Source organism: Pleurodeles waltl, chromosome 6 (genome assembly GCF_031143425.1).
Source record: "Pleurodeles waltl isolate 20211129_DDA chromosome 6, aPleWal1.hap1.20221129, whole genome shotgun sequence".
NCBI lineage: Eukaryota > Metazoa > Chordata > Amphibia > Caudata > Salamandridae > Pleurodeles > Pleurodeles waltl.
The window spans coordinates 1,646,401,254-1,646,418,042 of NC_090445.1; the positions used below are offsets into that span (position 1 = coordinate 1,646,401,254).

At 47.4% G+C, this 16,789-nt stretch overlaps 1 protein-coding gene across 1 annotated transcript in view; it reads left to right on the plus strand.

Moving 5' to 3' along the window:
* The window catches only part of DBH (dopamine beta-hydroxylase), a 434,022-nt gene that overhangs the window by 305,112 nt on the left and 112,121 nt on the right, over positions 1-16,789 (plus strand). The window contains exon 8 of the mRNA XM_069242302.1: positions 14,966-15,132. Coding sequence (XP_069098403.1) covers positions 14,966-15,132 — 167 coding nt within the window. The remainder of the gene's footprint in view (positions 1-14,965; positions 15,133-16,789) is intronic.

Below are 16,789 nucleotides of genomic sequence, written 5' to 3' on the forward strand. Positions count from 1 at the left end.
ATTGACTTTTCTGGAACTTCATTTGAGAACTTGCTTTTCTGCATTTGGAACTTTGCACTCTTTTAACCTTTTATCATGTCTCTACTTGGAGATGCACCAGTTGAAGCTGTTTTTGACCTGAAGCAATTGGATAGTTATAACAAGGCTCAGCTAAAGCAGTTTTGTAAAAATTTTGGTTGTCCCATTAAGAGCTCTTCCAAGAAGGATGAGCTGAAAAAGGCGCTGAGGGCCTGGGTGACAACCAGAAGCACTGGAGGGCACACTGAGGATGAGGATGAGGAGGAGGAGGAGGATGAGGAGGTAGAGCAATCAGTACATAATGGTATAGTGGGGGGGGCTGTTATTCCCAGGGAAAGAGTCTCTAGGGCAAGTAGCAGTGTATCCTCCAAGGGTCTGACACCTGAAGAGTTACAGGACAGACAGGCAGAAAGGGAGTACCAATTGGAGCAGAGGAGGCTAGCCCTTGAGGAGAGGAAGTTAGCAATGGCTCATGAGCTTAGCTTGAAAGAGATGGATCATAGAAGCCAGTCCAGTAGAGATGGTGGCAGCAATCCTACAGTGCAGCCTGAGAGAAGGGTACACATCCCAAAAGACCTTGTGAGGGATTATAAGAGGGAGGATGATATCTACTTGTGGTTCAAGGGTTATGAGTCAGCTCTCCACATGAACCTGGTCCCTGAAGCTCATTGGGGAGCAGCCCTGTGGAAGCATTTTGAGGCAGAGGGGAGGGACACACTGACGGCCTTAGGGGATGCTCAGAGTCTCACCTACCCTGTCATGAAGGAGGCCTTACTCCCCAGGTATGGTCTCACCCCTGAGCAGTACAAGGAGAAGTTTAGATCCTACAGGAGAAAGGAATCCCAAACATGGTTGGAATGTGTTGATTCATGGTTGGGTGAAGGGCAGTAAGGTAAACACGTATGAGGGGCTTTACAATTTAATTGCTTGGGAGCACTTGTACAGTTTATGTTTTCCAGAGCTGCGCCAGCACCTCATTGACAGCAAGCTGACTGATCCCAGGAAGCTTGCGCAGGAAGCGGACCGCTGGGAGAGCACCAGGGTCCAAAAGAGGTATGGGGGAGACCATGCCAAGGGTGGGCAGGGTCCCTCTCAGAAGAAAGGGGGGAGGGGTAAGGGCAAACAGGGGGAGTTCTCTAAAGGGCCCCAAACTGATTCCCAGGGTAAGGATTCCCAACCCCCCAGTGAAAAGAAGCCATGGTTGTCCAAAGGGAAGCCAGTGGCAGGTGGTCCCCCACGCAAGTGCTATGCATGTGACCAGGTGGGTCATGTGAGGGGGGGGCCCCAAAAGTACACCGGCACCCACTGGTGCACCGTCCCAGGGTTTGGCCAGTGTAGCGCTTGGGGAGGAGTTGGTTTCAGGTGTGTGGGAACCAGCAGAAATGACCCTTGTCTCACTAGGGGACAGTGAGATGGTCCAGAGAAACCTAGTGCCTGATAACACTAAGAAGTACAGGCAATGGGTGACCATCAATGGACAGAGGGTGGAGGCTCTGAGAGACACAGGAGCCAGTGTGACTACAGTGAGGAGTCACCTGGTGTCTGAAGAGCAGATTGATCCCCGGGTACTTCACCAAGTAGTTGCGGTAGACAACTCTGAGCGCCTCTGCAGATTGGCGCAGGTTCCCTTTGAATGGAGGGGGGGGTCTCAGGTTCCTGGAAAGTAGCTGTGAGTCCAACCATGCCTGTTGATTGTTTGCTAGGTAACGACCTGGAGGATTCCCCTTGGAAGGAGGTGGAACACAGGTCTCACTTGGAGATGTTGGGTCTGCCTGGGTGGGTATGTGTATCCACCCGGTCTATGGCCGCCAATCAGGGTAGTCAAGAGCCCCTGGAGCCTGAAACAGTGGCCCAGGGGACCGCCAAGAAGAGGAAGGGCAGGGGGCGCGGGAAACCGGCCCCGAGGTTCCCACGGTCCGGGAGGAGGCGGAGCCTGAGGGTGACGCCCCGGAACCTACAGGGGAGCAGGTGGCTGAACTGGGGGAGGTCCCCGAGCTGTCGCAGTGGCAGCAGGAAGGGGGACCCACCAGGGAAGCATTCTGCACAGCGCAGAAGGAGTGCCCTACTCTTGAGGGGCTGCGGCAGCAGGCTGCAGCCCAGGCGGCTGGCGAGGCGCCAGGTACTCACCTGATTTATTGGGAGGATGGCCTCCTGTACAGTGAGCCTAAGGTTCCTGAGCCTGGGTCAGCTCATATGCTGGTGGTACCCCAGTGCTTCAGGGCCTTCCTACTGGGTTTGGCTCATGATGTGCCTTTGGCAGGACATCTAGGGCAGGACAAGACCTATAAGAGGCTTGTCTCCCACTTTTACTGGCCCTTGATGCACAAGCAGTCAGCTGCTTATTGTAGGTCTTGTCAGACTTGTCAGGCAAGTGGCAAGAGTGGGGGGAAATGCAAAGCTCCCCTCCAACCTTTACCTGTAGTCAGTACTCCCTTTGAAAGGGTAGGAATTGACATTGTGGGGCCTCTGGATCCCAAGACAGCCATGGGCAACAGGTTCATCCTGGTCTTGGTGGACCATGCCACGCGGTACCCAGAAGCCATTCCTCTAAGGACGGTCACTGCCCCCGTGGTGGGACGTGCCTTGATGGGGTTTTTTACCCGCATGGGGTTCCCCAAGGAGGTGGTATCTGATAGAGGTACAAACTTCATATCCACTTATATGAAGTCTCTGTGGAAGGTGTGTGGGGTAACCTACAAGTTCACCACCCCTTACCACCCCCAAAGTAATGGTCTGGTTGAGAGATTCAACCGCACCTTAAAAGGCATGATTAAGGGCCTGTCAGAGCCCTTGAGGTGTAAGTGGGACGTCCTCTTGCCATGCCTTCTGTTCGCTTACAGGGAGGTGCCTCAAAAGGGACTTGGCTTTAGCCCCTTTGAGCTCATCTATGGCCACCCTGTGAGGGGACCGCTCAGTCTGGTGAAGGAGGCTTTGGAGAAAGCTCCTAGTAAACCACCCCAGGATGTATTTAGCTACATGCTGGCACTAAGAAACCAGACTGCCCGCTTCAGGAGTCTCGCTCAGGAGAACCTGGAAGCAAGCCAGGAGGATATGAAACGGTGGTACGACCAGAATGCCACTCTGGTTGAGTTTCAGCCTGGACAAAAAGTGTGGGTCATGGCACCAGTGGAGCCTAGGGCTCTCCAAGATAAGTGGACTGGGCCTTTTGAGGTGGTGGAAAGAAAGAGCGAGGTCACCTATCTGGTAGACTTGCAATCCCCCAGGAACCCTTTGAGGGTCCTACATGTCAACCGCCTCAAACCACACTTTGAGCGAACTGAGCTATCCATGCTCCTAACGACAGATGACGGGGTGGAGGAAGAGAGTGAGCCTCTTCCGGACCTCCTGTCTGCAGGAGAGAAAGATGGGTCTGTGGAGGGAGTGATCCTCTCCCCCTCCCTGACTGAGGAACAGCAGAGGGACTGTCGCCATGTGCTGGGACAGTTCGCCTCGCTGTTTTCCCTGATCCCAGGAGTCACACACCTATGCACACATTATGTGGACACTGGGGACAGTACACCTGTTAAACATAAGGCTTACAGGGTGACTGACAGGGTCAGGGCTTGCATTAAGGAGGAAGTCTCCAAAATGTTAACCCTAGGGGTTATTGAGCACTCCGGCAGTCCTTGGGCCAGCCCAGTGGTCTTGGTCCCAAAGGCTGCTGCTCCTGGTGCCACTCCAGAACTTAGGTTCTGTGTGGACTACCGGGGTCTCAATGCGGTCAGCAAGACTGACGCACACTCCATCCCCCGAGCTGATGAGCTCATTGATCGGTTAGGAGCTGCCAAGTACCTCAGTACGTTTGATTTAACATCTGGGTACTGGCAGATTGCCTTAACTGAGGGGGCAAAGGAGAGGTCAGCATTCTCTACCCCAGATGGGCACTTCCACTTCAATGTGATGCCCTTTGGGATGAAAAACGCCCCTGCCACCTTTCAGAGGTTGGTCAACCAGGAGTTGGCAGGACTGGAAGAGTTCAGTGCCGCCTACCTGGATGACATTGCTGTGTTTAGTTCCACATAGGAGGAACACCTGCAACACCTCTGGAGAGTGTTAGAGGCCCTGCAGAAGGCAGGCCTCACTATTAAGGCGAGCAAGTGCCAAATAGGGCAGGGTTCTGTGGTGTACTTAGGACACCAGGTGGGGAGTGGCCAGGTGGCACCCCTACAGCCTAAGATTGATACGATTCTGGCTTGGGAGCCTACCAAGACCCAGACTGAAGTGAGAGCCTTTTTAGGTCTCACAGGATATTACCGGAGGTTTGTTAAGGGATATGGTACCATTGTTACCCCCTTAACTGAGTTGACTTCTAAGAAGCAACCCAAGAAAGTGATCTGGACAGAGGCTTGCCAGAACGCTTTTGATGCCCTGAAGGCTGCCATGTGCACAGCACCTGTGCTACAGGCACCTGACTACTCCAAGGAGTTTGTTGTGCAAACAGACGCCTCAGAGCATGGTATTGGAGCAGTACTCTCACAGCTTAATGAAGAGGGCCTAGATCAACCCGTAGCCTTCATTAGCAGGAGGTTACTACCCAGGGAACGTAGGTGGAGTGTCATAGAACGCGAAGCGTTTGCTGTGGTCTGGGCACTGAAGAAGCTAAGACCCTACTTGTTTGGGACTCACTTCCGAGTTCAGACCGACCACAGGCCCCTCAGATGGTTAATGCAGATGAGGGGTGAGAATCCAAAACTGTTGAGGTGGTCCATTTCCCTACAGGGGATGGACTTTACGGTGGAACATCGTCCTGGTACAGAGCACGCCAATGCTGATGGTCTGTCCAGGTTCTTCCGCCTTAGTGATGAGAACTCCCATGACGTTGGGTAGTTGCTCCCCACTTTTAGCTGGGGGGGACACGTGTTAGACTTTTCATCCTTGGCGTGGTCTCCCTTAACTTTTTGCCTCTGTTCCCCAGGTTGTTGATGTGTGCTGGACTCTGATTTTATTGTTTTTGTTACTCTGGGCACTTTACCACTGCTAACCAGTGCTAAAGTGCAAGTGCTCCTGTTTAAAATGTGTACGTAATTGGTTCTCCATGATTGGCATATTTGTTTTACTGTTAAGTCCCTAGTAAAGTGCACTAGAGGTGCCCAGGGCCTGTAAATCAAATGCTACTAGTGGGCCTGAAGCACTGGTTGTGCCACCCACATAAGTAGCTCTGTAATCATGTCTCAGACCTGCCACTGCAGTGTCTGTGTGTGTATTTTTACACTGTAAATTCGACTTGGCAAGTGTACCCACTTGCCAGGCCTAAACCTTCCCTTTTCTTACATGTAAGGCACCCCTAAGGTAGGCCCTAGGTAGCCCCAAGGGCAGGGTGCAGTGTATGGATAAGGTAGGACATATAGTAATGTGGTTTATATGTCCTGACAGTGAAATACTGCCAATTTCGTTTTTCACTTTGCAAAGCCTGTCTCTCTCATAGGATAATATGGGGGCTACCTTTAAATATGATTAAAGTGTAGATTCCTCTAGAGAGTAGATGGACATGTGGAGTTTGGGGTCCCTGAACTCACAATTTAAAAATACATCTTTTAGTAAAGTTGATTTTAAGATTGTGCGTTTGAAAATGCCACTTTTAGAAAGTGAGCATTTTCTTGCTTAAACCATTCTGTGACTCTGCCTTGTTTGTGGATTCCCTGTCTGGGTCAGTTTGACAGTTGGTTGTTTTTCACCTCACACCAGACAGTGACACAAAGGGAGCTGGGGTGTAACCTGCATTTCCTGATTAGCCATCTCTGCTTGGAGGGAGGGGTGGAGTGGTCACTCTCATCTGAAAGGACTGTGCCTGCCTCTAACAATGCCGGCTCCAACCCCCTGGTGTGTGTCTGAGGCCTTGCCTGGGCAAGGCAGGATTTCACAAGTAGGTGTGAGTCCCCTTTGAAGAAAGGTGACTTCAAAGACTAAAATGGGTATAAGAAGGGCACCCAAATCTACAGACTTGAGAAACACTTCTGGAACCAAGAGGAACCTCTGCCTGGAGAAGGGCTGATAGCTGAGGAAGAAGTGCTGCCCTGCCTGTGACTGTGCTTTGTGGAGCTTTCCTGCAGTGCTGCTTCTGCCAGAGTAAGAGGGCAAAGACTGGACTTTGTGTGCCTTCCATCTTGAGAAGAAATCTCCAAGGGCTTGATCTAGAGCTTGCCTCCTGTTGTTTGAAGTCTCAGGGACAGCAAAGACTTCTCTCTGCCAGCACCTGGAGTCTCTGGAGAGACTCCTACTCTGCCCTGTGGTGCCCATCCAGTTCCTGGGACCCTGAAAGGAGAAGCTGGGAGCCTAAAGACAAGAAAATCCACGCACAGAGCGCCGTGCGGGGAAAAGATTGACGCAAATCCGATCTGCGGCTGAAAAAACGACGCGCCGCCGGCTCCGCAGCTGAGAAACGACGCTCGCAGGAAACGCGACCGAAAAATCGACGCACGGAGCAGGAGAAACGACGCGCAGCATCGTTGACGGAGGCTGGGAGATCGCAACCTGCGCGGCGGGATTTTCAAATCATCGTGCGGCTGGATTTTTGACTCAAGTACCGCCGTGCGGAGTTATTTTTGACGCACACCCGCCAGTGCGGGGTTATTTTTGACGCACACCAGGTACATTTTCACTCTAGCAGCGCTAGTGTGTTTTTAAAACTACTTAAAGACTCTTTTTGATTTTTAATTAATAACTTGACTTGTGTATGGTGGATTTTTGTCGTTTTGGTCTTGTTTTGTTTAGATAAATATTTCCTATTTTTCTAAACCTGTGTTGTGTCATTTTGTAGTGTTTTCATTAAGTTACTGTGTGTGTTGGTACAAATACTTTACACCTAGCACTCTGAAGTTAAGCCTACTGCTCTGCCAAGCTACCAAGGGGGTAAGCAGGGGTTAGCTGAGGGTGATTCTCTTTTACCCTGACTAGGGTGAGGGTCCTTGCTTGAACAGGGGGTAACCTGACTGTCAATCAAAGACCCCATTTCTAACAACACGTTTTAGATGAGTGTGAATATTTGCCTGTTCACACTTGAATTCTAACACCTGAACATCAAATGCAGTCTCCACCCTTTGAACTTTGATTGCTTCCAGAAATAAAGGCTGAAACTCACAAACTGAACTTGCTTACATGGTTGCTCATTGCCTTTTTTGACACCTTAAGCCAGCCCTGGCTTTCCGGGCAACACAGTGCTTCACTCTGGGACTTGTAGCCATGGTTGCCTGAATGAGTCAAATATGACATAAGATCAATTGTATGCTGTGTTATTAAATTTGCACTAGTGGCTTACTCAATTTGGAGCACTGTTACTGCTTGATTCGTCCACACGTGAAATTATATATAAGCCTTGTTCAGCTGTTGTAAGGAAGTGTACTTGTCCATTCACATCATACGTGAACCAAGCACTGTCAAGGCCATTTGGTCTGATTTTTGAATAGTGTATAGAGAAAATGTTTTACTAACCATCACTAACAGACAAAGACAGGTATTGCAGGGGCCGAAGCAGTGCAAGCTTTTCCAACACAACACAAGCATATTGGAATAATGCAGGTGTGAGTTGTAGTGTGTATCAGGGTGTGACAGAGTGTACAAGGTACAACATAGTGCAAGTGATGTGGTGAGTGAATGAATGTGAGTAAATGGGTGAAACTGAGAATGTGAGACAAGGAATGTGTCTCCGAGTATTAAAAAGTGTCTGTGTGTACGTGTGCATGCGCATATGGGTGTTATGTTTGCAAGTATGCTGCTGGCCTGGCATACTGAAGGTAATCATTGACAGATGGATGAAGGCACTAATGGCATAGGGATGGGAGGTGTAACTCATAGCAAAATGCAAGCCCAGATGCGATGTAGGTAATTCTTAGCATATGGGGCCAGATCTACGAAGCCTGTTTGCATTTCTTAATGGTCCGAATCGCTGCAAACTGATCTTTTCTTATGTACAAAGCCCGTTTGGGAAAGGCAAATTGCAATTTCTTCCCTGCAGAAATCGCAATTTGCAATTCCCAGAATAGGAAATCATAAATAGGAATTTCCTATTTGCGATGTATCATGCATTTCCTAACTGCAACTTGGGCATTTTCATTCATTAGCTTTATTTCGGTAAATATAAATACCATAAAAGCGCATCACACAAAAAAGGAACGGCAAGCTACATGATAAACAATTTAAGTCATAAAAGATTGAAAAGGAGAAAAAAAAGAAAAGAGAAATATTTACACATAAGCAGTTCCCTCATGGAAAATCGCACCTTATAGTTATGTAAAAACGCATTATAGGTAAAAGAATAAGATACAAGCCTGGCAAACCATATCAGATAAAAAGGACATTTCGATTTAAAAAATATCTAAGAAAAATAAAAACAGCAGGTAGGGGATGCATCTGAAGCAATAAAAGTGATATGTGCATGCAATGATAAATCCATCAATTGTTGTTTACCACATTCATTGTTAAATTTCCCTCTGCTTTTTTAAGCGTGTTCAATCTGATACGCCAGATTGAGTCTAAATATTTTGACAAACAACAAACCACTAAAACCGATGAATCAGATTTAAAAATTCTCAAAGCTAGCAAGCAGTTTTTAAAACCCTTACTTCTGCACAGAGGAATGATCCAACGGGCTCTTTGTTTGGAGTATGCGGGGCATTGGAAGAGAATATGAGTTACTGATTCTTCTCTAGCACAGCCCATCGGACACATCTTAGAAGAACAACTAAAATTAGGCCATTTATAAGTGAGGGAACGCAAAGGAAGAGAGCCCACCCTGAATCTAATGTATAATGAACGAGCAAACGGGGAAGATACTATATCCATATATTGTGCAAATTCATAATGACATTTAAAATATAAAAAGTTTCCCGTCATGGATGATGACGAGACAGCGGACAGTTGGGAAAGTTGAACATGGAGCCAGAAAGCATCCTTTAGAGTCTGGGTTGCGTTCTTAGGGATAGATAATGGTTCCTTCCAATAGGACCCCAAACCAAGAAGCGAGAGGGTCCTTTCTACATATGCACACCACTTGATTTTGGAGCTAGTGTTGTTGGCCATCAAGTTAGCTAGCGCACATCTATAATGGACAAGAGAATCTGATGACCATAGGCGAATCCAGTACAACAGGGGCTTGAGTGCAACAATCTGGCTGATAGAAGGGAGATTTAGGTCCATGCATATTGGGAGCATTGGGGTACTGGAAGGAACTCTTAGCAATGACCTTAAGAAAGAGTTCTCCACTTTTATCAAATCATCCAGGCAACAGTGGCCCCACAGTTCAGCTCCATAGATTGCTCCCCCTCTTGCTTGTAGTTTGTAAATTTCTACTGCGGGCGTCATGGCAAAGCTAGGAGATCTAGCTGCAAATCTTGCAATGCCACTCGCTCGCTGTTGCAATTGTAAAGTTGCCTTCTGGATGTGGCGCTGCCACTTGTGCGAGTCTTCTAGTTTCAGGCCTAAATAATCAAAATCGCTGACTCTTTCCAGCGCGGCACCCTCTAAATAGATAGGTCGTCTCATTCTGCCTTTCCTATCGCCAAACACCATGCACTTGGTTTTTAATCGGTTGATTTCGAGCCCATAATCATTGCAATAGTCAATGAATCTTGAAAGCAGGGTTGATAGGCCTGTGGCTGTTTGAGAAACCAGCAGGGTGTCATCGGCAAAAAGAAGGCAGGGGATCTTCTGCCCTCCTATTTTAGGCGAGTCGTTAGAGCACTCCATAAGATAAGGGATGCATGCGTTTATGAAGAGAAGGAATAAGGTAGGGGCAAGAACACAACCTTGTCTTACACCTCGGGCAGTAAGGAATTTTTCTGTTAATACACCTTGTGGGCCCCATCTAATTCTGCCATAGTTGCCAGTGTAAAGATCCCTGATAATATTTAAAATAGAACACGGGACTCCTATTTTAGACAGAACTTCCCACAGTTTGTGGCGGGGTACTAGATCAAAGGCCGATTTTAGATCTACAAATGCTACATATAGATGGCCTAAGTCAACATCGACAACTTTCCATTTAATAGAAGTAAAACGAAATATCTGATCTAATGTGCTAGTTTTTTCTCTGAAGCCCGCTTGTAGATGATTTAAGATTTGATTTTCAACTAGCCACTTGTTCAGCCTGCTCAACAACTGATAACAGAAAATTTTTTGAAGGTTGTCGAGGAGGCTGATGGGTCTATAATTACCCGGGTTGTTCCTCTCTCCTTTCTTATGGATGGGCACTATAATCGCCTCTTTCCATGAGTCAGGATAAATTCTGCTAGTCAAGATGGCATTAGAAAGTCTGTTAATATATGGGCCCCAGGTGTTCTGGTCCACTTTAAACATATCAGAGGGGATCCCGTCCATCCCAGGGGCTTTTGCTGCTTTCTGGGCTGCAATGGCCGACACAGTTTCGTTCAGTGTAAAAGGGGGCAAGAAAGCCAAAGGCTCGTCAAAAGTTGTTGGCTCCTCCGAAATTATGTCAGAAGTATGACTTGCCGACAATGGTCCATACAATTCCTTAAAGTAGGAGAGCCAGATGTCAGGAGAAATATAAGACTCCAGGTGAGATGCGCGGTTCTGATCACCACAGGAAACTAGGAGCCAGAACCGTTTTGAATCATGGACGGTAGCTGCCTCGAGTAAATTGCTCCATAGCCCCTCTTCGTACCCGAATTTACTTTTGTTGCAAATGGAAGCATAATGACGTCTAGCAGTGATGATGCCTGATCTGTCTTTGGTCTTTAGCGCGATGGCCAAAGTATTTTTGGCCTCCCTACACCTCTTGTTGAACCATTTAGTATGTGGTCGAATACAGGAAATAGTCAGTGGCCTTGGACGTTTAGTAAACAGCTCTTTCAGAGTAGAAAAAAGGTCCAAATGAAGAGGCAATATTTCTAATGGAGCCAGAATAAGGTTGGTATCAAATAACTGGTGAGAAGAGGTTAGGGCACGCAATTTTCCTTGAAGCTTATTTGATTGCACAAAGGAGTCCCACCTTACTGTACGCTTATTACTGGACAGCTCCATAGCAGTAGAGGAGACAGGGGGAAGTGCGACCCCTACTAGGAGAGAACTCTTGTATGTGATCTGGAGGGGAGCATGATCACTAGTATGGGGAAGACCCACCTCTAAGTCTAGAATATGGTGCCATAGTCTTAAATCAAAAAGGATATAATCCAATTTGTTGCTATATGAGCCCCTGAAGAAGGTTGGTCTGGCCGGAGTGTCCGCTGGAAAGCGGCCATTACCCAAACGAAGGCCATGGGATATCATGAGGTCCACTATCTGTGAGGCCCTAGCGCTTGGTTTATATGAATTTTGCTGGGTAGAATGAAAAGTCACAGGAGGAGGGATATTCCATACACTATCTTCAGACTGCATGACCTCTATGTGATCTGCATTAAGTTCAAGTAGAACGTTAAAGTCACCAGCTATTATGATATGATATTTGAGGCGAAGGTCTGGGATTAAGATATTCAGTAGCTCGACAATGGGAGATCGGTGATTTGAGGGTCCCGGTCTGCTATAAATATTTAGACAAAGGACAGGAGTGCCTGAGGCTGGGTAGATAGCAACGGCCAAAATATCATGAGAATCCACATATATCTCCTTTGTACCACTCCCCTCTATAGATTTTACCCATGTGATTAAACCCCCTGCCGCCCTGCCAGCTAAAGATGGCTTAGCAGGCTTGAAAAAGGAACTATACCCTTGTTTGTATGTACAATGCGTTGCCCATGTTTCCTGGAACATGCAGACGTTAAAATTTCCAACGAGTGCTCCCCACTCAGTGTCAACAAGTTTGCTGTTAATGCCAGCCACATTCCAGGATAAAAGTTTTGCTGTGTGCTGGACACAAGAAATGTTTGAGTTCGTGGTAGTATCAACTTGGACGTAACTGGCAACGGGATTCGCCTTGAATAAACTTGTGGTGTTATTAATGTTTCCAGGTTGTGAGTCCGATAAAAGAAGAGAGGCTGGGCAGGGTTAATTAGATGGAAAGTTCATGGCTGCTGTGGCTGTGCAAAGATTGGTGAGACATAGTCAGTCAATATCCGAGGTAGCCCCAGGATCGTGGGTTAGTTGGGCCCTTGAAGCAGGGCCAAAACAGAACTTAGGGGCCAAATCAGGGAGTGGATCTCTCTGGACCTGATGGCCTGTTGGTCTTATGTCTTGAGTAGTTGTAAAATGGTTCGGGGCCAAATTGGCTGATCTAGTGGAAGGATTCGCACGCATATAGCTAGCAATAGGACAGCTAGCTGAAAGAGTAATTGCTGAGGACTTCCTGCGTATAGACCGTGCTTCCATTTCCATAAGGCCTACTGCCAAATGTGGGCTTTTAAGACTAAGTGTTATAAAGTCACTAGGACCAGAGAGACCAGGGGAACCATTAGATCGCTTGACAGAAACAATGTCATCATGGATGATTGAGCCACAACCCCTGGTGTGTCTCACCCAGTGCAAGACCTTGTTTGTTAGTGAGGCTTTGTCTTCTCTCACGTTTGGGGGCAAAGGTGGAACATTGCACATGTATATGTAGTTGTTGCTAATTAATTTATGATTGTGGTATAAAGCTTTGGTAGTATCCCATTTGAAGGGAACATTAGGAAGGAGCGGGGTAGTTCTTCCAAAAGAGGACGTAAGCTGTTTTGCAGGACACTGATCGTCTATGGGACCTGCAGCACAAGCTAGTGGCAGAAGAGGACCGTTTGGAAAAACGCCTTTTGCAGGTGGATGCTTAGTAGGCAAAAGGTTTGAGTTAGGCTCACTAGTAGGGGAAGGATATTTGCTTTTAAGAAGGGTGGTGATCTCAAGCAATAATGCTCTCAACTCGCTAACTTCAGTCTTAAGGCTACACACCAATGTGAACAAATCATTTTGTAGAGGAGGACTCGCTATACATGGCAGAGCTAAGACGGCTGGTTGCTGATTGTCCGAGTCAATGGATGCCAGCGGAGAAAAACGATTAGAGCATAAAATTGAAGGGTGAGGTGTGCAAGCTCTAAGAGCATCTACATCGGAATAGGGTGTAGGGAGGGCAATAGGGTCTTGGCAAGGCAACAACTGTTGGAGTGGTTGGTGAGATGAGGCGACAGAATGAGAGTTAACAGCAGTATGTGAACTAGATGTTAGAAATGGAATAAGCGTGCCAGATTTTGAGCCCTTTCGACTAGGCTTCTCCTTGTTGTTTAGAATCTGTTCTACCTCTTCTATTAAATCATCTATTTCCTTGGCGACATGGCTAGTGTGGGGTAACATGGTCTTATTGATTTTAAGTATTTTGGATTTGCCAGAGCCTAAAGTCGGGCTGTCTTTGGCCTTACGCTTCCCCATTGGCGAATGGTACTATGTCACAAAGTAGAGGAGAGGTTGGAGTACTTCCCTATGCAGGAGGGACAATTGCCGTGCCTTAGGACCAAGAGAGGTGGCCCAGCCCGGCCTCCTTCGGCCTCAGACGGGCACGGACGGGCCCGCCCTTGGCCCGGGCTTCGCCCGGGCACGCCCGCGCGCGTCCCGCGAGGCGGGAGCGCTTTGGAGTTTTTAAAGGGCTCCTGCCCGATTGCAGCTTCCTGCGGCACCACCAGCAACACAGCGCGTCCCGCGAAGCGGGAGCGCTTTGGAGTTTTTAAAGGGCTCCTGCCCGATTGCAGCTTCCTGCGGCACCACCAGCAACACAGCGCGTCCCGCGAAGCGGGAGCGCTTTGGAGTTTTTAAAGGGCTCCTGCCCGATTGCAGCTTCCTGCGGCACCACCAGCAACACAGCGCGTCCATTTAGGAGATGCAATTACCATTGAATTGAAGTCCATGGTAAAAGGTGCAATTTCAAAAAAGCACCCGAAGTGCTTTTTTAAAATTGCAATAGAGCACACACATGCCCCTTAGGCATATGTGTGCTCTACAGGCGCACCCCTATTTTTGGGGTGCACCAAAGGGGACCTTTTGCCCATTGACATCCTTAGTTTTGAATTTCCTAAATAGCAAATTCCTAATAGAAATCGCTATTTAGGAAATACAAAACTGACCCATTGACTCAAATGCAATGGGATTTCATAATAGCAATTTCTTTGTAGGACTCGCTATTAGGAAATCGGTATCTCTGTACATAGCATTCTGCATTTCTTAAATAGTGATTTCTATGAAGTTGCTATTTAAGAAATGCAAAACTGCATTTTCGTAGATCTTGCCCTATGGGTGCACCCTTAGCAAAATGTTATTAGTTGTAATTCTTGGCATGAATTCTGGTCATGTCTGTGTGGCCTTGCGTCAATAGTGACCTGCAGGGAAGGGAAACACAAGGCAGTGTCTCGCACTGGCACTTCATTACCCTGCTTCTGAGAGGTGTTACAGAGGAAGATATACCTTTGATGATGGCACCAAACAATGGCTTATTCAGTAACTCCTGAACACGTACAGGGATATGCTGATAGACAGCTGCATGTTCCTATATATTCTTGATGAGAAAATAGCGCTATATTGCCACACCAGTTATATGGCATGTGCTGTCACCGCTGTGGCCACAAAATGCTCTAAACTTGCTCGAAGAGACTATGTAGATGCATGCTTGTGTGGATGAGGGTCTGCATTGGAGAGGTGTTGTTCTGATGTGTATTTTTGGAGGAATTGAGGCATCAGATGAAGGTTGCATGTGGCGGTAAAGGTTGGGGAATGTCCTGCTGATATTCCTGGCACAGTCACTGTGGCAAGAGGGAAGTGCTGGTGCTGTGTGTTGGCAGTGATGGTGATATAAGTATGTATGTTTGGGTTACATGCCCTGGCAGATACCTGAATGCTTGTCATCAGTTCAGACCGTTCTTCATACAGTTCTTTTCCAGGTGAGGACAGACCCAGGTTGGTTTGGAATCTGGTCCAAACAGTGCCTACGACCATAATACCCCATATGCATTCATGTTACAATTTCGTAATTTGGTTCTTTTATGCATGTGGCCGTTTCCTGCTGTTGTTTACTGTGTCACCCATTCATGTTAAATTGTACCCTCAGGTCTCCAGGACTCTTCGGGAATCCGCCTGCATTATACCACCACTCTACGGAAGTATGACGCAGGCATTATGGAACTTGGCTTGGTGTACACACCGGTCATGGCAATCCCACCAAAGGAAGACGATTTTGTTTTGTCTGGATACTGCACTGACAAATGCACGCAGATGGTGAGTGGATGCCACAAAAAGTGGTTCCTTGGGAGTGTGGCCACTGTCATATGATTAAGTAAGCTGATGAAAACCAAAACAGTAAGGCGGTGGAAACACCAAAACTTCAGGCTTCCTTTACAAGAATTTTGTGCCACCTTAGCGTCATGTCATTATTTTTTACGCTAAGGCGGCGCAAAACAGTCCCCCATCCCATGCCATATTTACCAACTGCTGCAATGTCATCATTGCCCCAATTTATAAAGCCTTGTGCCGCATTATATCTGCGCCAGGTATAATGTACGCAAGGTAGGCGTTCCCCCATTAAAAACCCCATAGAAATGGTGCAGTGAAGTTTTCACTGCGTCATGCTCCGCCAGCATAGCGTAAAGGTGATGCTGTGCTGTTGTCTACGGGCCCCCTTAAAATTGCTGTGCTGTTTGCAAAATGTTGACACTAGTCCAGCAATGTTAAGGTTTAGCACCACAACAATGTCAGAATTTCTGACACTGTTGTGGTCATTTTGCGCCATGGACCACTGCATTGTAAATACAGTACACCCATGGCGTTGTTAGTGGGGCGCAGGGTGGCGCATGAAAACTGGTGCATCGATCACAATGCGCCAGTTTCTTGTAAATGAGCCCTTTTATGTGTACTTAAGTAGACATCTTTTCTAAACTTTTAATACTCCGCTTTACTGCAAAGAGGGCCTCTGCAGAAAAAAAACACTCTACTGCATACCAAGAAATTTCAAGAAGTTGTAAAGATTGTCACGCTCTCAAAATGTCACGGGCCAAAGTTTTACACACTCTGATGCTCAAAAGCAGAACACGGCGAATTTGCACTAGTTTTATCCTTATCGATTCGTGGCCTGTGCATTGCAAGACACAGAGTAATAAGCAGGCAGCTGCGGAATGGGTATTTAATGGCATGAAAAGTGATCAGCACTTACAGTGTGAGGCTCGTGAAACAGCCAACAAGCTCACCGGATTGTTATTTGGGTGCTCGGAGCAGGTTTTGCATGTTCCAACTTTTGCCATTGAATTATAAAGTACGTTGCCCACGATCACACAATGCGTATGCCTACGATCACACAATGCGTATGCCTACGATACCACAATGTGTTCCGATAGGGAAACTGGGATCCGAAATCAGCTCTCCTAATAATGCGGCAGACCACAAATCCACCTCTAACAAATTAGAGCTTGTGGCGTAAACCTGACTGGCACTTTGCCTGTGCCCTGCAGGGTGGATGAAAATTGAAAAAGAGGGACCAGTGTTGGTGACAAACTGGGATGTCTCAAAAGCCTCGCTGTCAGGGTAATGAGGATCACCTCTTCCAGGCATCATCGAAGATTGAGGCGGGAGAAGCTGCAACGTTCCTCCATGTTAACCCTTGTCAATTATTCTAAATATAACACCTGTTGTTTTCCCCCCTATTGTGCTGCCTGCAGGAGCCCTGGCAGGGAAATAAAACATAATGATGCGCTCTGCAATGAATAGCAAAAAATTGTCATCCAGGCACCGAGGGGGGATGATGAATCCTCGTTTGATTAAACTCTCTTTGACAACCATCTGTCTAATCTGCGGTTCCAAAAGCACCAGTGCTCCACTGCCCCATTGAAAACTGCGCGTGCCCGCCTCAGCCCCGCGCACTCAATAAGATGGATGAGGTTTA